Source organism: Accipiter gentilis, chromosome 8 (genome assembly GCF_929443795.1).
Source record: "Accipiter gentilis chromosome 8, bAccGen1.1, whole genome shotgun sequence".
Taxonomy (NCBI): Eukaryota; Metazoa; Chordata; class Aves; order Accipitriformes; family Accipitridae; genus Astur; species Astur gentilis.
In genome coordinates, this window is record NC_064887.1 from 19,546,363 (window position 1) to 19,568,240 (window position 21,878).

General features: G+C 36.4%; 1 protein-coding gene across 7 annotated transcripts in view; it reads right to left on the minus strand.

Annotated features, from left to right (window-relative positions):
* The window catches only part of EVI5 (ecotropic viral integration site 5), a 93,254-nt gene that overhangs the window by 29,218 nt on the left and 42,158 nt on the right, over positions 1 to 21,878 (minus strand). For 6 of the 7 annotated variants that reach the window (XM_049807293.1, XM_049807297.1, XM_049807291.1 and 3 more), the window contains 5 exons: positions 19,145 to 19,279; positions 16,797 to 16,937; positions 16,101 to 16,259; positions 14,286 to 14,432; positions 8,925 to 9,020 (listed from right to left, as the gene is read on the minus strand). In XM_049807293.1, the coding sequence (XP_049663250.1) occupies positions 8,925 to 9,020; positions 14,286 to 14,432; positions 16,101 to 16,259; positions 16,797 to 16,937; positions 19,145 to 19,279 (678 nt within the window). The remainder of the gene's footprint in view (positions 1 to 8,924; positions 9,021 to 14,285; positions 14,433 to 16,100; positions 16,260 to 16,796; positions 16,938 to 19,144; positions 19,280 to 21,878) is intronic. The other variant, XM_049807294.1, reaches the window with a different exon arrangement.

A 21,878-nucleotide genomic window follows, 5' to 3' on the forward strand; every position in this document is an offset into this window, starting at 1 on the left:
TTATACGACACGTTATCTATTACTTCCCGATTATCTTAAAAAACTATTTCTTACTGTTTTTAATCAAGCGATCTTAATATCATCCTAGAGTCTCTTTCAAGGAGTATTGTCAGGGTGCATCCAACTTGAGATAGTGAAAACCTCCACCACTGCAAAACAAACCCTATATGCTTCCCCCACGCAGGTTAGACTCCCACTTGTACATCATAATTCCAGATGACACTAGATCAGTGACAAAGCACAGCTATATGCCACTGTGATTGGTGAAAGCCTGAGACAGCAAGCACACTCAGGCTCCAAACATTTATGAATACACATGGAAACTGCACAAAGGATTTTATGTTCATATTTCATTTAGTACCTTAATTAAGAAAGCTTGAGCAGCTTCAGCTTGGACTTTTCTGTTTCAAATATAATAACTATATCATACAGATATCATTTCTAACTCTTGAGACGGATCTCTAGTCATGAGGCAACTGAGATTAATATCAGAGTTACTATTTGGTCTTAGTTCAGAATCTGAATTAAACTTGGCCGAGAAATAGAGGGACAGGGAATTAGCTAGGTTGGAAGTGACATGAGACAAAAACTGAGAAGTAAAGATACAAATACTGAATGGAACTGAAACAAAGGTAAGAACCTTAGACAATAACACTGATAGATTCTTGCAGATTTCATCTTCAGCCCACTATCTGCAGGATATGGCTGTTGTGTTTGTTTAGTTAGTTGATGTACTGCAGGGCAACTGAAGATAATAATCTTCCAGGAAAAACTACTAGCCCTCTATCATTCATTTGCTTCTCTGGAGATGCATGTTTTCCATTCTTCCTGTTCTATTGATGCCATCCTTCATTTTGCTTCCAGGTATCATAACCCTCTAAAGAACAGATTAATTCATTTCTCCTCCTAAGGGTCCAATAATATATGTTGAAAAGGTTTCTAGGCTCAGGCAGGAAGAAATTAGTCTTGTATGGATTAAGTCTTGTCTGGCCTCAGTCACCTAAGCCTAAGAACCAGCTATAGCAGATGGAAGCTCAACTACTGAGATCAAAGGGTAACTTGAGCTGGCAAACAGAGGGCTACTTGCCCAAAGGACAGAAGCTTGAACTCTCCGTGGTCCAACCCCAGCAGACAGGTAGGCTGGAGCCCACATTCAGGACATTCTTGATGCCTTTCTTTCTTGTCAATCCTAATATTATTGTTACTGTCAGCTTCTTGCTTCAAATGTTGAGCCATGCAGATGTGCTGGAAAACACACACAGGATGGATTGATTTGGCCAGTCTTTCACAGCTAAACCAAATTCATCTCAACTGTCTTAAATGGTAAGGGTGCTCAAGGGCAAAGGACATAAAAACTATCTTCTGTAAAACCACCAAAGAAAAAAGGGAGCTGACTGCCCTGCTCAAGGCCCTTTTATATTCCGAATCTGGCTTTAACTTTCAATTGTTTTAAATACCTAAAATCTAAGGGTTTCTGTTTCCATTAAATTACATTTTCATATGCTCTGGCTGTAAATTTGTCCAGCTTCTTCATAATAGAATAGACTATTTCAGTTGGAAGGGATCTACAGCGATCATCTAGGCCCACAGCCTGACCAATTCAGGGCTGACCAAGTTAAATCATGTTATTAAGGGAATTGTCCAAATGACTCTTAAACAATGACAGGCTTGGGGCATCGACCATCTCTCTAGGAAGCCTATTCCAGTGTTTGACCACCCTCTTGGTAAAGAAATGCTTTCTAATGTCCAGGCTAAACCTCCCCTGGCACAGCTTTAAACCATTCCCACACGTCCTATCGCTAGGAACCAGGGGACCCTCTCCACTTCTCTCTCCTCAGAGAACAATGAGGTCACCCCTCAGCCTCCTTTCCTCCAAACTAGACAAGCCCAAAGTCCTTCAGTCCTCCTCACAGGACTTTCCTTCCAGCCCTTTCACCAGCCTTGCTGCCCTCAAGGACCTTAAATCATGGGGCCCAGAACTGCACAGTATTCAAGGTGAGAGCACACCATAAGTTACTAAACAGCCCCACTGACATAAGAAAAATTAAATTGCTTTCATGTAGCTTGAGTTAATTTAATTGAGTGCTTCCTATTGTACCATTTACTTCAGTAGGAACCAGGCATTTCACTCAGCATTGATTTTATACTGTGCTTGAACAGTTTTGTCCTACTGTGCTTGAGTAGTTTTGTACTTCTGAAGAAAACACTCAGATCAACTGTACTGGTTCAAAAGTGAATGTTAAGACTCCACTTACAATTTAAAAGTCTTTAAGGTATGAACATCACACCTTTTAGAAGGAAATAGCATAAGCAATTAGTAATCTCTCTATTTTTTTTTTTAAATCTAAGATTATACACAGAGGATGTGGGTTTTTGTTTGGGTTTTTTTTGTTTGTTTTTTGTTGTTTTTTTTTGAGGGGGAGCACTATTACAGAAAATCTGTGGTATTAGGGGAGGTCACGACACAAAGAATAGCTGGTCTCTAGGCAAATAATAGCCATTTTAAGTTTAAAATTAACATACAGTGAAAAAGCTGGATAACGTATCAATAAGCAAAGTATGAGTATTATCAGAATAGCAAAATAATGAAAGCTCACCAATTCTGGAATTTAGGAATTTTGTTTGAAAGCACCCTGCAGTCATATGTGAGTGATCTCTACATCCTTTCCCTGGGGTACTGCTTCTGCATATTGGCACCACTGCAGTGCCTACCCTCCTTTTCCCAAAAGGGTTTTTAGAAAAGTAATGCCAGTTGGTGTTACATTGTAATTAGAGATCCATGATTTCGATTTCACTGTTTCTGAAGATTAGTAACTCCCCCCAGTCTTATCTCTTGCAACAGACCAGCTCCACCAGCACTGGCGGGGTTAGAAAACCCTCTATCAGGGAAGCAAACACCCTAGTGGCCAGGTATCACCTCTGCTCAAGGAAAAGGTTCTTGTAACAGTGTAAGCAGCCAATACACAACCAACCCAACCTCCCGCCTCAGAAGTTATGTATAGAAAGGGAGTAGCACGGGCAGTGAAGCAGGAAATGAGCCCTATAGATCAAAAAAATCAGCTGCTAAAACAGAACTCACTTAGGCCCCTTCAGTTTTGGAAGCTCTCACCTCTCTCAGCCTGCTCTGAAGTACTAGAGTGACTGTACTTGCATGCATATCAAGAGTTACACTGAGAACTCCTGAGAAGAAAAATCTGTTCCCCCAAAATTTGCTTCTTAGAATGAGGAAAAATTCTGCCCACCAAAAATTATCAGTTGACATTCTTGGTTGGAGTATCATACTAAATCCTCCTTTGTCTGGCTTTCTAAGAGAAAGGTACTTTCTGTACCTTAAAATGCAGCAGCAGCAGCAGCTAGTCTCGAGAGACACACGCAATGGCTACTGAGAACTACTAAGCATGTGGAGACCTTCCAAACTCAATCAGCATAGGACCAGGATGCACAGCTGGCAACACAGGAGTGCAAGGACAGACTGCTTCAAAGCATGCTGATCTTAAATACCTGAAACCATTACTGCATAGTACCCCCCCAAAATCAAATATAGTAGTCATAATAAAACAAAGTTTAAAAACAAATAAATAAATCAATCACTGGAAACCGCCTGGAAGACACTGGAAGCCTTAAGCCTGCTTTTGCTGCTCAACCAAGGTCTAAGATACAGAAGATCAGTGTAATCAAATTTCAGTTGCAGGTGTTTCATCCCAAGAGCAGCACAAGCACAAAGTTTTCCAAAACACTCTTAATGAACACATCAGAGCAGGGAAAGAAATACACATCAACAAGAAAATAAGCCATTTTAAATAATAAGAAAGCATCTAAGGTTGTTTTCACTTTAATAACTACAAACTTAAAAACAGAGAAAAACAAAACCAATGGTTTTATAGGCAGTCAAAATCCAGGCACACCAGTTACTGTTCCTCAGAAAACAGTGTACCAAGTTTACTAAAAATGTCTAGAGGGTAGGACATTTCCCTACCACCCTTAGTTTGATCTTTTCTGACTTAGAATTTACTTGGTAACAATCTGCCTCAGCCTCTTTTCAGGGGAGGCTTTAAAATTCTTACTCTGTGTTAAAAGACACTGCATTAAAAATGTAAATTAAGTTTATTCAGAAGGGTAAATGTGGTAACTAGTGTCCTTTCAGTGACTTTACAGTGACTCATTCTAGACTTTCAAAAAACACATCACTAACATCACACACCACTATTGATAAGAGTGAAAAAAAAAGTTTCCTGTAATTTGAAAAGATGGAAACAATTTCTTTACTCAACAGTCAGTACTTGGAAAAGTTATTAAACAGAGGTCATAGAAAGGCTTCATTCTAACGAAATAGTGCTGAAAGTTTAAATTGTGGGGGAGAGAACTAGCACAATCATGGATTTCCTTTACAGTTTTTCTCAAAGTAGCTTTGACATGGTTAGCGATAGGGTAAATGTAACAAAATTCTCTGAATCTACCAGGAAACACATCAAGAGGAAGTGATGTTACCCCCTGTCCAGATCAACCTAACAAAGAGAAGAATGAATTCTTATAGTTTTTGCTTTAAGATTACCCAGACCTAAAAACAGTTTTCTGTACTACCAGTGAGCTCTGTAACTCTGTAACTGAAGCCAGCCATAGATAATTTTAAGAGGATGCTACGAGTCACCAGCCTAAATAGAAATGGAGGGAGAGGGATTAAGCTGCAGAGCAGAGACTGCAGCTGCCCCAGCTCTGCTTCCCCAGACTGCCTACACTTTCACTGGCCTAGTGCTCCTTACCCTAGCCAGCTTGTAACTGACTTGACCTCACCTGAATTTCTCTGTAGCCTCTTCTCTCATTTAGTCTGTCCTTCCTTCAACTACTGCAGGGAAAAAACCAAAAACACCACCAAGGGACTAACAGGACTGCCCATATGCAATCAGAAGGAACACTTACTATTAGGCCAGAAATATAGCGAAGCTTGGTAGACTTTTCTTGGCAGCTTTAGGAAACCACACACAAGCTAAAAGCAACAGGGTTTTAAAGGCTGAAATCAAGAATTTAAAAGCATTTGCTTGTTGCAGTTTGAAGCTATCAGACCAGTTCAGCTGAAAACAAGAAAGATTCATTCCCTGAGGAAACAAACCTGAGGTTTTGCTGATTGACTATAGATATAGAGGGAGACAATATCCATTCCTTAGCCTTGCCTCTCTACATCTTACAAAAGGATGGGGCAAAAGGGATCAGAGAGTGCATATAGCTTGGCCAAAACAAGTCATTTAGTTATAGGATGTGAACTTCTAACCTTTGTGAAAAAGCAGAACATATCATATTAAAGAGAACAGCTTCTCCCCAGTGTGAAGGTACAAAAAATAGCAGCCCAGCCATCCAAAAATCCATCCGTCATTTGTTAATAATTTGCTCAGATGTCCTGCTCAAAGCCCAGAAGCCTGCTAAATACTTCCAAGTCATGTTTGCTTCCCAAGGGTTTTATAAGCTGAACTGGCAAGTGAGATAAAAATAAGGAGAGGATAGAGGAGAAAAAGGCTGACAAAGTAAGCCTTTATTTATACATAACTTCAGGGTTTTTTTTTGTCACTTCTGGGGCTTAGGTATATGCAACATAAACTTCAGTTACACTTCAATTTTGTGTTACTTTTGCTGTGGAACGACTCAGACATTTCTTTTGTTTTTAGAATATCCATCATGTATTGGACTATTTCTTACACTTCAATATGCTTACAGAAAAGTTTAAAAGCTTAGCATCAAGAACTGAATGCTTGACCAAGATGACATTCAAAACATGTAAAAAATAACTGCCTAACTTCATAATAAACTGACATCTTGCTGCAGAATGACATCTACCATTAAATGATAGAGTTCTATCTCCTTCTCCGTCATTATTACTAACCAAAACTAAGAGCGACCCAGAAACTGTGATTTAAATCTAGCATTTGTGTGTGTAATGTCAGATCAGTTCTTCTGTGGGAGTAGTGATACTCTGTGTTACAAATTTAACACCAGTGTCTTGCACCTACACCTACATGAACATTTAAAAGAAAACTGCACAATTTAGGTTAAGCATTGCTATGGACCATGTGGACCTGGCACTGAATCCCTACAGCTTCTTAGAAAAGCACCATCCCCCTCCAAAAAAAAAAAAAAAAAAAAAAAAAAGAAGGTTATGCAGTAAATTAACTTCCTCCCTTCATCTTTATCAGCTTTGAAACAATATGACAAGCAGACCTATTTGTGATGCTCCGTGTTAAAAGCACAATTAACTTTGAGATGGACACCTATGCTCCAAGACTGGCTAATTGTATTTATGGTATTAAATATTTCATTGCCAGTCATTAGGCAAGTCCAGATTAAAAGGCCCTCTGCTCCCCACATCAGTTCACAGCAATTCCAGTGACAAGCTAAATGGAAGAGAACGGGAGGCAGCTCTTTCTCCAATGAGGAAGAAGTTATCTAGATTTTCAATTTCCTTAAAAACCACCTTTTTTTTAAGCTCTATTATCAGTTGCATGTTTTATAGTTTACAAGCTTTGGGAGTTAAGGCTTTCCAACTCCATTATTACTCTTTTTTTTGGTGCAGGTGTTTCAGAGGCCTTTGAGCATGAGTACCCAAAAAGGAAGTTTTGATCATAAGTTTCGTATTTGCTGGCAAAACACACTGGTCAAAAATATCTATTTGCTTACAGAATCTTACAAAAAAAAAAATCTGTCACAGACCAAAAAAAGCATTTCAAATCACATCTAGAGTGTCAAAAATAAGTAAACTGACATTAGAGGAACTTATTTCTACTAAATCACTTTTATTTTAAATGTCTTCATACCGTTAACACTCAAAACCTGTATTTCACAGCTGTAGAAGTTGTATTTCAAGCTAGTTTAAGTTTGAGATCAATAGTTTGCCAAAAGCCTAACAGGACAAACTCGTTAAATCAGAAACATGAACAGCCGCCACAGAATGACTTCATACTCCAGACTGCATACAGAGCAAGCACAGCCATTCTTATTTGCTCAGAAAATGAAGAATCTTATTAAGAGACTACAGACCAAGAAATCATTAACAGGTGATCATCTAAGAACACCAAAAAGACTGGAACTTGAAATGCACTTTAGTAGGAAACAAAAAAAAACAAGGCTACATAGAATATGAGAAAAACGGAAAAACATAACTAAAGATTGCATCATACAAAGTAGTAATAGTGAAAAGGAAGGAGGGATGATGTGGATAAACAACCGAACGTGAGACAGTGCAATACCATGAAAAAACAGGGACAGTGTAATCTTTGGATGTATTAGCCAGAGTCATAAAATAGATTATGTTCCTGCACTTAACTTTACCTGTCTCATGACAAGACATTATAAAAATCTGCATGCAATTCTGGTACTCATAGCTTAAGCAGATATATGGAAAGGGAATAGGAGAGAGCTATGAAGTGATTGAGCACTGATGATTTGATCAAACAACAGAAAACCAAGTCAGATATATTTATGTTAAAAAATGAACATAATACTAATTGGGTGAAAGCTATCAGAAAAAACAACTGATCATTATGGGATTCACCATTTCTTCATTTCATAAAATCAAGACTAGAGTACTTTTTAGGAGACCCATATCAGTCAAACAATGGAAGCAGGATGGCATTTAAAGGCTATGTTAAAGTAAAAATAATGCAAAATGAGTACTGGCTCCTCACCTACAAAATCCCATTGTTTGAAGTAACCTTTAAAGTTTTGGGGTTTTTTGTTTGTGGTTTTTTTGTGTTTTTTTTTTTAGTAGAATGCCAACACGTGAGTAGAAGATTGACCTAAACTCAGCTACTCTCTCGTTATCTTACTAGATGATAAATGATTTGTATGCAATGCTTACTATACTTATCTAAGTATTTCTAATGTACTGATCACAGCATTATATAAGCATTATGTGATTAAAAGAAATGATTGGTTTATCTTTTAATAAATCTAGCACCTGCTGCACTAGAAAAATATTCAATGTGCAAATTCTTTATGCAAGTTCCATTAAATTTATTTGTTCGTTCCATATATGAAGAGATGAAAAAGATGCAAGCAGTCGAGAAATCACAGGGAAAAGGCGGCTTTGACACAATACAGTAAAATCATCACCTTGAAGGAAAGATTTCAGAGGGAAGACAGACACTAGCAATACCAGTTTAAAAAAAAAAGTAAACTAGAGAGTAACTAGCTTGTAACTTAGGAATAATAACCAAGAAAACCTTTGCAGATAGGTGCAGCAGAATTCAGACAGGATAACAGTATACAAGTATAGAAAAGACAGACTACAGTAAGACAACATGATTTCTCAAAGCCAAGAAAATATAAAGATCAGTCATTTCTGGTTCTCTCATCAAGGGAGCCGTGAGTTCATGGGACTGTGAAAGCTGCAAGAGGAACTGAAAGCATAAGGAACAACAGAGAGGCCAAAGGATACATCTTCAGATCCTACAGTGACGTGGTAGCAGTAAATAACTTTTCTGGTTTCAAGATTCACATAAAGGGAGAAAGAGTTTTACAACAAATCCTCCAATACTGGTCATAGCAGTAAGTACAGAAAAGAATGGTTTCTGGAATCAAAATGTGTGCATTTTTTTGTACAGAGGATGTTTTCAATCTATTAATAAGTCAGAATTACCAATTACGGGACAAAAAACAAATACAGAAGTCTGAGTTTAAAAGCCTGTAGCTGGGTGCTTGTACAGAAGTAATTATTACCAGTTCACAAGTAGATAAGATAGATTTAAAGCCTGTAAGAAAGATTTAAAGCCTTGGCTTATAAAGGAGGCACATTCAGCAATATAGCATTATCCCACTTTGCAAAGCAGTGGCTTGTATTCACAGTAAGTTAATAGGGAAAAAAAGTGGAGGAAGAAAAAACCACAAAGTACAAAAAGTAATCAATATCAAGTCACACATTTAATGCCATCACTTGTTACCTGGATTTCTAATTCAGCAATATGCTGTTGGAGTTCAGCCACAGCTGCAATGCGGTCTGCCTCACGGAGCCGTACTGCCATCACTTCTTCTTTACTCTGAAAGTAGTAATAGATTGAAGCTAACAAATAATATCAGTTTCAGTTGATTAAAGACTGTGCACTGCTTTTACCCAAAATCATGTAAAGAAAACTTAATACACTGCTGTGTGAAATACCCTACCTATTGATAAGGTATATTCTAAAGAACACAAATTTAATTTTAACCCATAGAACTGTGTAGTCATCTAATATCAATTCTAAACTATAATAATCTAAAAAAAATAATAATCAGTGTAGTTTTGAAAATATGCTGTTATCAATTTCCAAGTCCAGAAAACAGCTATCTTGTGTTCCAGAAATGTTATATTGTAAATTAAGAAAGAGTATCAACAAAAAACCAACTCATGCTTCAACTTTTGACTTTATATATGAACAGCAAAGCTGTACAAAAGTTATTTCATCATTCTCTTTGAAAAAAAATTAAAAAAAAAAAAAAAACAAACAAAAACCCAGATATTCTCAACCTTATTTAAGTCCAGCTATCTTAATCACAATATACAATAAAGATTTACAAGACAGTTTAGAATAAAATTCTAATACCAGTAATCTACAATCAGACTCCTGGTGTAAGTATAACCTGTAAATTTGCCTATAAATGATAGGCAATTTGAGTTTAGACAAGAGAGAAGGAAATTTCCTTATTTCTATTTGATGGGGCAAGTCCTCAAGACTTCAGCACAAAACAATTAATATTGTATCAGCAGCAGCTTCTCACAACCACAGAGAGAAAGAAGTATAGATACTGAGTGAGCAAGACTTCCAGCTGGAGCACAAGTAATTCTGGGGAAGAGACAAACTAGGCTCAGGTGTACCTACTTTTATGGCAGACTGGTATAACTGCAAACTGTGGTTACTGCAAATCAGTTCCAGTATTTCAGTTATTTTAATGTCTGCTTCAAACTGACATTACTTAACCATTCTTCATTAGAAAGTTTGGCTGAGACTGAATTGAATATGCCAAAGCTTATCTACAGCAGCTAGTTGAAAACATGCTGTTTGTTTTGAAGAGGATTCCTGTAATGAAGATACATCATCTACAGGATCCAATTAACAGCATTTGTAATCAGTTGAGTCCACTTCAGAGGAATCCATCATGTGCTAGCCAAAGTTTAGCCATTATTGCTAAATTCTGCTGCTTGATTGCTTGAATGAAGCCAAACCCACAAGTCCACAGGATTGCATGCATTTAACTGAAAGCTGAAGGACAGACTGGCTTGGTTTAAGTTTGGTATCTGAGATCAGTCAGTAGTGTTGCTCGAGATGGCACTGATGCTTTATCTCTGAAACAGAGCATGTTCTCAGTAATTACCACAAAAGTTGATATAGTAGGAAAGACAAGACTGGGTTGGGGGCACAAATCTTACGTTGTAAATTCTTTAGCCAAACTGATTAGAAAGATCAGTGCTGTGGTTCAAGAAATAATCTGAAGTTCAGTCCTTGCTGTAGAAGCAATAGTCAGATAAAAAGGAGAAAACATAACAGTACACAGTGTGTACACAGTGACAGAAAACAGTTGCCGTATAGGTGGTAGTAGATGCAACTTGCTACAAAAATTTTAATTTCTGCTTATGTATTTTAAGCTATTCTTTAAAGAAAAATACAAGCTCCAGAAACAATGTGCCAGATTGTTCTGCATATAAAAACAACTGAGGAGTTGAAAATCCAAATATATCTTTTTTTGATACACCTCTTCAAGTAGAAATATCGCTACGTAGCCAAGATGTAGTGACAGAAATAAAACCAGACCATCATTTCAGGTGACTTGAACAATAGGAAGGAAAAAAAAAACCCACCACCTTAATATTTGTCTGTATTGCTCCATGACATTACCCAAAAGATGACTGAAACTTTCATCAGTTTTGAATACAAAGTTGTTATATCAATAACATGTTAAATAGCTTTATTTCAGGAATTTATACAGCAGTACTGTCTTTTCAGTTCAACCTGCCTATTATCATCTGCATTTCAAGCCAAATCTAAGTTGGTAGCAACACTATTTGGTAAAATTACAGATACCGAACCTACTTCTGAAAGGACTAAAGCTATGACAAGTCTGTTGTTACTGCTGGAGGGTAGCCCTTCACACTTGTAACATATGTCTTACATAGTAGCTATAGGACACACTGGTTTCTTGTACAGGTAGTTACTATAAAAAAAAAAAAGCCAGTAATGTTTCAAGGTTTTGGTTTGACAAGCATAACAATGTTTCTCTTTAAACTTCAGCTGTTGTTTTTTTTTCTTTTAATTCACTTCAACATTAAAATCTCATTTTCCTCACACAGTGAGATAATCGTAAGCAATCCCAAGCAGGAATTTCCTTCATTTATTGCAGTACAGAGTTGGGGAGACAGGAACCTAATACAGTCTCTTCTATAACAACAAAAAGTGAAAGCATTTGGCATGAATCTCAGATTAAGCTAAAAAAAATCATACTTCCAGTAGTTTGAACGTGGAGAGTAAGGGACAGAAAACAGAATGACAATCCTTACAAATCAATTGTCAGAGGACAATGGCTTTTTATATCCTCTCATTTTTCACTTAGCTGTATATTATAGAGATAGAAATTGGTAAGTTTTTCTTAAGTTTGAAACAGCAATAGGAAGTTCAATACCAAGTTATGCCCCAAGTTAAGGAGAGGAGAACACTTAAACTTGTGCATATTGTTTAACATGGCTTAATTTTGTTGATGACACAGCGTTCTTATTAAATCTGTAAAACATTGCTGAATTGTTTATATAAATTATTAAAGTCACAATGACAGTTCACAACAAATGTCAGAGGCAGCGGGAAAAGGGAATATGAGGGTAAACTACATGAAAGAAAGGTAGTTTCCAACAAGTTAAATTTGAGCATCTTTCAATACAGTTAGCAGAAAAACCTTGTATATTTAAACAGTACAGAAGCCTATATGGTATTATACTAACCCTCATCCCAAGAGGTCACACTCTAGTTCACAGTTAAACAGTGGAACTCCAGGTAATGTATATGCATCAAATCAGTAATACTTCATTTTATATCATAAATGTCAACTTGGAAAACATATTACAATGTAAACTGTGATCTTTTTCCTATCAGTGACTTCAGGATCTAATGTTAGTGTATGTCAGTACTGCTACTTCACTGGCTATTGACTACTGCTACTTTCAGAGAACATCTAAAAAATATGACTGGTGCTTTGTCTATTACTATCACACTTTTCTCTAACCCATGTTAGAACATAACATTCCAAGCACATTATCCCAGTGAGAATAGTCATGTATATTAACACATTAGTCAGGTTATAGATGTATTACTCTTTTTATAGTCAACAAAAACTTCAGAATATTGACTACACCCTCTCAATCTCTTAAGGATTAATGAGGAGCTTCAGTATCAAAACCCAATCAAACAAAAAAGTTATGGGTTATATGAAGAGACATGTCATCAAGATCGTGAATAGTTAAAAAAATCAATAAGAATAATCTCATTATTAAAAAAATAGCATTTAGGAAACCAGTGATTATGGTGAACAAAAAAAAAGTCAGCAGAAGCAATTTCTTCTAGTTAAGATTCAGTGTCTTGTTTCCTAAAAGCTTGTGATGGAGTTGATGAGTCAGTATAAGTTACATCTTCACTGCACTTTAGATTCAGATTCCATTGGAAACAAATCCAACTGGTAAGACAGCAAGAAAAATGAAAACCTAAAAAAAAGCCTGAAATACCTGGAGTACATCTCAGTTATTTACTGTTCTTAAATTTCTTTAAAATGGAACTGAACAACAATAAAAATCAGATTCATTTTGCTGAACTATAACTAAGGCAAAACTAGCAAGAAATTGCCAATTACAAATTACATACTGTGCCATTGAGTAATGAACACAAGATCAGCGTTTACTACACAACTAAATCGCCTAGATTAATGTATTGCCTTGGAGAAAAGAAATTACAGGAAGAAATGAAAATCTGTAAAAACTAGGAAGTGCGATGTTAAAGCAAAACTATACATATTAATAAGGATGTCATTTCACCTCCAGGCTAAGTGACAGCGATAAACCACTCAAGCTACATTCTTGATTCATACTGTCCGTGGAAGCCTTTGATGCAATTGCAGCTAATGCAGTCTTTGGGGTACGTATGGTATTACAAGCAAAATGTACATATATTGAATAAAATTGAAAAACAAACACTCAACCACTAACAGCATTCTGCATGAATGAGAATAGAAACAAGTAGTGCACATAAAAAAGGTTCAGTTAGGTTAAACGCAAAACTAAGATGTGATCATGAACAAATTATGTAACAGCATCTGCTCTCAAGTTGCCAATTCACAACCACAGTTTAATAAATGGTATTCTCATTATTCATCTCATTACAGTACTATTTTTAACATACTACTAAGTATTTAGAAATTACTGGCTGTTCAGCACTAGCTGATTTCATAAAAGGCTATTCATACATCTTCTAGAAATAAGATTTAAGTAAAAAGTTGTTTTCCTGTCTCTAGCAAATAATGTCTTAACTATAGTGATTTGTCAACTAATAGTGCCCTTTTTTGAAGTAAATCTCAGTAGCAATTTCAGGAAAATTTTCAAGAAGTTAATAGAAAAAAAGCTTGTAAGACGTATCCTTTATTTCTTGTCCCTGTTATGCACGTGCAAGTTAAAGACATAAGTTATTAGTAAATGGTTATGGATTTAGTTACAAAATTAACTAATTAAATCTGAGATTCAAACTTCAGATAGGGCTCTGTATTGTGCATCAACAGTAATAAAAACAACTCTTCTGCCCAGTGTTTTTGGGCTGTCCCCTTTAGGTCTGATTACTATTAGGCAATGACTACTCTAAAACTCCTTTCTGTAGGCCTCCCCATGCAAATAGTACTTTTACTCCCTTTTTTTGAATCTAAACTAATTCTGCAGGAATAGTTGGTACTGAAGTAATGAACCTCTTCTGTCACTAAAGACACTCGGAGTACACAGTGATCAGAATCTGTTGTGTAAGAGTGTTTTTTTATATATTATACACAGACGCTTTTCTAAGTAGAACCACACTTTAAAGAAAAGTTTATCTTTGTGGGACCACAAAGAAGCAGCTCTGTCAAAACCTCAAGTGATTTTTGTTAGATGGGAAATTCAAGATGATATTGTCAAATCAGTAAAAGAAAGTTTTGGTTTTGTGATTTCTACTTCTCAGTTAAGACACAATTCTATGCAACAATAGCAAGACAAGACTAAAAATACATATACATTAGCACACAAATAGTTTATTCACAATGTTGTTTACCTTGCATTCAATTTCTGCTTGTCTACGTTTTGCTTCATTCAGCTGAGAAAGAAGTCCTTTGTTCTGTGCAGAAAGATACTGTACCTTCCCCTGTAGGTTGGTAAGCTCTTGCTCTGCCCTTCGTAAATGGTTACTATTGATCTGATTCTGAAATTTATGACAAAAAAAAAAAAGGAAAGCAAATGCATGTTAAGGAAAGATCTTTGATATTAATTTAACTCCCCAAAGTCTGACAAGACTTATAGATCATTTACTATAAAAAAAACTTCTGATGAAAAAGCATTCAGAATTTTCTAAGTGTAATCAGAAAAGTTTGCATGACATTTGGTTTATGACCAGGATATTCAAATTGTTCTTAAACAACAGATGACTCATTGTAAGAACATTATTGCAAAGCTCCAGTACATCTGTTTTTCCTAATCTCTTGCTTAGGTAAGGCAAAGATTTTGTGAACCTGTATCCCAACTACAACAAGCTGATGCATCCAAGAAACACCAGATATGTCAGAAATAATACATGCACATTTCTCCATCCAGTGAATTGCTGAAAGTAACATGGCACCTTAAGATCAGTGCATTAGTACAAGTCACACCATTTTTATTTGAAGATGTGCATAGACCAGTACATAACACAAGAACCAATGCATTTCTGTCAAATGATAGCTAAACAGCATAGGCGTATACAAAGATGCTTAACACTGAAGTGAGAAGGACCTAACGATCTTGTGACTTTAATATATGTAATCCAAACAGCAGGACACCTATGCCCCCTACTGACTAAAATAAATACACAGATGGGGAAAAACCAACAAAACAAAAAGCACACCTTAACTGTAGTGAAACAGTATTAACACTTCAATGAAAATTTTAAAGTAGTTGGTATAGAAGTGGTGCCTTTGTCAGAAATAAGCCACCATGTGCCTTGTAGTGAGCTTATCTCACTTCAGTAGCACATCCTTACATGCTCTCCTGGTTTCTGGGATTACTGAAGCTTGTCAAGTGTTTTTGTTTGTTTAGCCTTTTGGACACAGGTCTCCAAGTAACAGTTATGTTTAGCACGTATTTCATTGGAATATTTCTCAAAAAGCCTGTTACAAATACTTCTCAATCAACAGCAAACTGTGGTTATTGATTCAGTTGAAAGTTCACTAATATCACATGAACTCACCAACTTGAGCGCACTTTCATTTCAGATTTGTTGACTTAACAACTTATTCCCTAGTTACACAAAAAAGATCTTGGCAGACAAGTTATTTTTGTCTTTTCTGCAGAAATCTCAGCAATGGTGAATCATGCTTTTCTTTTCTGGCACATGAAAGGTAAAGCTTCTGCTAAAAAAACCTGACAACATGCAGCTGTTTTGCTGAGAGTCCACCATTCAGTAACCAGACTCATGACCGCACTAGGTAGTCTAATATAAGCAATTTCACCAGATGAAAGAAAACACTGCCATTTAAAGAATTAGAACTACTATTACCAGAATCATCAATTAGGTTTATGAAATTTAAAACACCTTTAACATACTTTTGTTGTTACGTCAGTTACAATTTAATGAATTGATTCACACACATTCAGAATCTACCAATTAGTCCAAATGAGAAATTCAGAAAGCTTAGTCCTGGAAAAGACTAAAGAAGAGATGTTAAACTAAGTTGGACTGTAGGCACTAGATTTTCCCTCCTAGTCTAACAACATTAAAAAAGTGCATTTTGGAACTAAAGTCATGCCTGTAGATGGTAAAGATCATCATTGGACATCTGACACCAATTTTCCAGCATTCAGCTCAATTCACACATGCTAGCATTCAATAACATACCTGCGTTTCCATCTCCATCAGTCTTTGTTTGGTCTCTTTCAGTTCAGCCTGAGTTTCCGCTTCTCTTAATCGGACTGTCATCAGCTCATCCTGTAGCTCATTCACTGTGTTTTTTCTGGGAGGGTCTTTCCATCTGCCAGTGGTACGAGCTAGATGACGCTAAAAAAAATATACCATGGCATTGCTGATAATGCTTGATCTTTCCTGGTGTTCTCTTATTTCATTTAAGGTCTCAGAGTTATATGGGGACAAGTTGCAATAGTGCTCCTGTTTGTCCTAAAAACTAGAAATCTATGGAAACTTACTAATTTTAAGAACAGACAATTAAAAAGCTGAACACAGCCATACCGAACTACAGTAAATCAGTGAATTGCGAGTATATCCTGAGACTTTTGCGTATTTCTAGCTCTTAGTAACATTTAGTGAAGTAGGAGTAGTGATTAGGTACTTCCTTTCCACCAGAATGAGCTGGTAGCACAGGCTCTCTACCATCTATAACAACTAGGGACCAATTTATAACATACTTTTGAAGTCATATTTCTTGTGGCAGCTGCATTTACAGATTTTCTCACCTCAGTGGCTTGATCCACAATCACTGGTTTCCACTTGATCTCTACATCTCAAAATTTCTTAGTCTTTTGCTTTGTCATCATTCATTGCAAATAAAAATTGCTAGAAGTGTATTGCTACCCATACCTGCCAGTGCTCCTCCAAATCTTTGACTTGCTGCCTTAGTTCTTTGAGACCCATCAGAGCTTCTGCTTCTCTTAATTTTACCGCAATCAGTTCTTCTTGTAGTCTAGCAACATTTTCCTCATCAGGGAGAGAGCTGTTCCTCTGCAACAAGGACCATCCTCTTAAATATGTATTTGAATAAAACTGTGCTTAGTGAGACCCACTCCAAGAATACAGACATGGAATGATAACTCTTACTACTAAGCAAACATTCTCAATTACACATCCCTTGCAAAATGAAATCCCTTGCAAAATGAAATCCCTCAAAAATCTAAGTTCCTGGATATAGCAAACGTGTATAAGTATCTTCCAAGTGCCAACTACAGAAAAAAAATTACAAGGTAGTTTTAGGCATTTGGACTTCCAGACTTCCCCAGATGGTATCCATAACAAAGCATTGTTTTCACTGTTTTGCAGACATCATCAAAGATAGGGAGATAAATCTGAAAAATTTTGAGCTAGTTGATAAAAGCAAAGCAAACAAGGAACTGAAATTACACCTTTAGAATTATAAATTTTGTTTAGACTTACAGGAAAAATAATAAATGGAAATTTATTTTTGGGGAAGTAGGTCATCTGCCTTGGAAAAGGAAAAAAGATATGTTGATAAAGGAACCATCCATTAATATTTATAAACCACAACCAGTCAAGAAAAGGTCTTACAGATGAAAGCACATGAATGTTTACAAAAACACATTAAGAAAAAGTAGAAAGACTAGAGAAAGCTAAACAGAAAACAGAAACACACATGGCAGGAGTGACCTGGGGAAAGTAAAATAGTGATGAAAGCATAATAATGGAAGTCTGGGAAAAAACAGATGGGGAAAAAAAAAGGACAGTCTGCCTAACTACAATATGCCTACATCAAATCATTGGTCACCAAATACTTGAACTGTGCTTCATCACTTTCTACTTTATTTTGCAGTAGTAATTTTCAGAAAAATCAAGTATTTTTGTAGATATGTAATACTGTGACAGTTGCCAGGTTTTCTTGAGAATTGAGAGTAAAGAACATTATTAACATTAACAGAACACAGCACAATAGCCATTTATTAGCATCTCCACGTTTCAAAATCATGGGATCCTATTACTGGCAAATACAGGAAATGATAGGGTGTGTTTCTGAATGTTTACATTGCTGTCAATATAGCCATGCAAGTCCTGGGTTATTGAACAGAATTTTCGCAGATTACATGACACATAACTAACAGCAGTAAAGAGCTGTATTTGTAGGAATTTGAGGGAGTTAACTTCAGTCGCTTTCTCATTATGACAGACTGAAATACTACTGTACATCTGAGTTTGTCTGGTACACTGGAATTTCCCCCACTACTCCATTTTTTTCACATTTAAGTTTTCAGTGAATGCTGTCTTCATGCTGATGAAGGTTAGATAAAGAAACAGTCTCTTTTTGAACTCTGAAAAATACCTTAGATCATGAATTCTTATCAATATTCAGTACTGTGAAAACTACCACACTACTAGACTGTCAGACTCCCATCAAGCCCCTCAGGTAATTAAAAAAGAAAAATCTCAACTCCAGTGGGTTAATCTAATTAGCTAGTAAGTTTTGGCCACATTCTTGAGTATACAGCTCTCTAAAATTTCCATGAGGAAACATTTTCCAAAGCCAATACAACAGGATCTGAAAAGTATGCTTTATGTTAGGTCAGTTAGTGGGGGTTTTCTTTCCTTATTTTCCTATTTTACTTTGCATTTCTTTCCTTATTTTCCTATTTTACTTTGCAGTTAAGTTTTTCTTCAAAGAAAGGTAAATGTTTGACAGTTGCATTGAGTACAGCTTGAACTCTGGCATCAGTAAGTTATAAGCTGTGATGGCACCCAAAAAGCAGTAGAGATTTTGATACTAAACAGTGGAGCTATTCTTCCTCTGCCCATAATGGGACAAAGTGGGAGGCACTCAGGAACTCAAGACCTGGGAATGGTAACATTAATTCTTTCTTCCTCCCCTCCCAAACTATTTAGTTTCACATCAACTCAATGCTCACCCTAAGCCTACTGCTCTTGTTGCACAATATAATTTTGAAACAATTGATGTTTACTGTAAAGACTCCACCAGAATCCCAAGTTTTCCACTGCAGTGGCTTCAGGACCAGGAGAAAAAAGTGATCTGTTTTTCACAAACCTTTCCCAGTGCAAACAGATCTTAGGTTTTTTGCTATATTAAGCATCTTGCAATCATGAAAACACAGAAGAGAAGATTCTAGAGTACAGTTATAAGAAGAATTACAGGGACCTGTATTCTGTTTCTAGTGCTATTTTACACAGAGGGTCCTGGTTTGATTTACCTTTTCCATCTCTAGAACTTTATCTTGCATCTCCTTCAGGGCACAATGGGATTCTGCTTCACTCAGCCTGGCTTGGACCAGCTCTTTTTCCAGCTGTAGCACAAAGTCTTCACTGTATCGTGAACTGCATTTATGCTACAAAGTTTGCAGAAATATGTTTAGTATGAAGCACGGATGGTTTGAAAGGGGTTTTATATGCCAAATTTGGAGTGAAAAGTACATTCAAATGCTTAACATTAGGAACACTAGCTTAAGATCAACAAAATTGCTTACCTTATACAAGTCTATTAACATGTGCATCCAGACTGCTAACATTAAGAACCCTAACGTTATGCCTCTCAAACAACTGCACCTCCACACAGCCAAATGTGTGAGACCAAACCAAGACCCCTATTAGTACTGATGAGCAACAATTCACACTTTTGTCTCATTGTTACCCAAACTGAAAAATTCTTAAAGGATCTGTGATTCTTCTGTGATATGCAGAAAAAAGATGCTTAGGGAAGACTAGCTAATTACAAAGTTAATACAAGTATCTCTCTCGATACCTACTCACTTAAACTCCAATTCAACAGAAGCCTTCCATAATCTTGGATTTAAAAATAAAGCCATGTATGCTTCAATGCACAAACACTTTGGCTTGCCTCTTTCTTCCACTCCAACCCTTGGCTCTCGTTTGCTCACACTATACATATTCCTTCCGAGATTCTCTTCTACAGCAAGCCCTCTGGATTTAGGAGAAAAGTCCAGGCACAAGTAGCAGTATTAGCTAGCCCCTTCTAGACAGACAGCATAGGCCCAAGCTACAAAGAAACTTGATTCTTTCCATACAGGACTTACTCCAAGACTACCCCCAGACAGCTTTGCACACCCAAACACATTCCCTCAGTAATAAAAGAGCAGTTCAGAACTTAAGGTAACCCTTTCCAAACTTCAGGAGGAAGGGAAAAAGCCACAGTTCTGCTCAAGTAAGTTAATTCACTGTTAACTTATTTCTTGACTGTTGATTAGCTGGAATTAAAAGCAAGATCTATCCTTTCACTTGCTAAAGCACAATTTTATGAAACTGCATGTTTCAACAGATGCATCCAACTGAAGTCATACTAAGCATTTGTATTCAAAAGCCCCACTTAACTTTTTCCTCCAGTCAATAGTTACAAAGTAAATTTTATTTATTTCTTGGGTCACTTTAAAATGACTTGAGATTCACCACAGATTGTCAGGCTTGCTTGACAGGCCATGCCATAATCAGCATTTAAATTTCTGGTTTAGGAAAAAAAAAAAAAAAAAAAAAAAAAGGGGGTGTTGAAATCCCTGAAGCACCATTGCCTAGCTGCTGAGTATGCATAGCTACCCTGAAAATTAAGTTTAAAGGGAAATCATTTAATACATCTTTGGTGCCATTAACTAGACTGTGAAGAATAACTACTATACTTGGATTCATAGATGAAGTTTCATGCAATTAACAATGCAACTTTAAAATCCATATAGTCTTCAGTATACTAAAGATACAACTATTTCTTACTTTATTTTATGTTTGCATCAAACAATTTAGATTTCTGCATATAAAAACAGCTGACAAAATTAACAGAAAAGTCTTCAGTGCCATATGCTTCTGTTAGGGTATGACATTCCCTGACCTTTAATGCACAAACCAAAGGCAAACAGGACAAAAAAAACATTTACAACATGTAACTACAAGGTCAAGGAAATGGGTTTTCATTTATTTTTATACTTCTAAATGCCAACTAAGCCTTTCATCATGACTTAGAGTACAATGCAAATTCAAAATCTACACTAACCAACCTCAGTGTTACCAGTTGTAGCATTTCATATATATATATATGTCTACAGGGAACTATCATGGAGGGAATATATACAAAGCATTAAGAGGGAAATATAGCTCATGCAGGCAGTCTTTAGTGTCACTGAGACTATCCATTTAAGCACTCGTCCTACTTAACTGTGCAGTTGAATAAACACAAAACAACGTACAAAGATCATAGTATATTTAATATTAATTTTCCCTTATACAATACTAATTTAATTCATATTCTTTTCAACCCACATAGTGTCTTTGCCTCAGCAAGCAGTGGAGGTAGCCCTGATTTGAGTGTAAGGAGAGGATGGGTGGACAAGGCTGATGCATTTCTACAATTGCTTCATGTGATATGGGAGCATGAGTAGCATATGTAATAACATGCAGACGCAGAGAACAGGCAACAGCTCTTTCTTATTCCCTGGCTGTTTGTACAAGTTCATCAGGTGATACACACAGCAACTTAAATGGACTCTACAGTTCTTGTTCCAGATTCTGCTTATGATACATATAGAACAAGAACAAATGCAGTGTTCTTTCTTCTAGGTAAGAAGTCCTCTTGTACTTTCCAGGAAATTGAGAAAAAACAGCAGATTTGAAGAGCTGCATACATCCTGATTTTCCAACAATAAGCAAGTGTACTCTAAATCATTTTGGACTACAAAAAACTAACTAATGCTTGTCAAATAATAAGCAATGGAGAGTGTAAGAAAAGTTACTTATCCAGTTTCAGGCACAAGTCATGCCTTCTTTAAATCTGTCTTCAGATTTCAACTGCTTAAGGAATATGTTAGAAGTACTTATCTATTTAGCCACAGGAAACTTCAAATCTAGTCCTGACAGACTGGAAAAAAATACAGCCAAGATCAAAACAGATTTAAAAAACAATATTCACAAGTTCAAAGTTGTGATTTT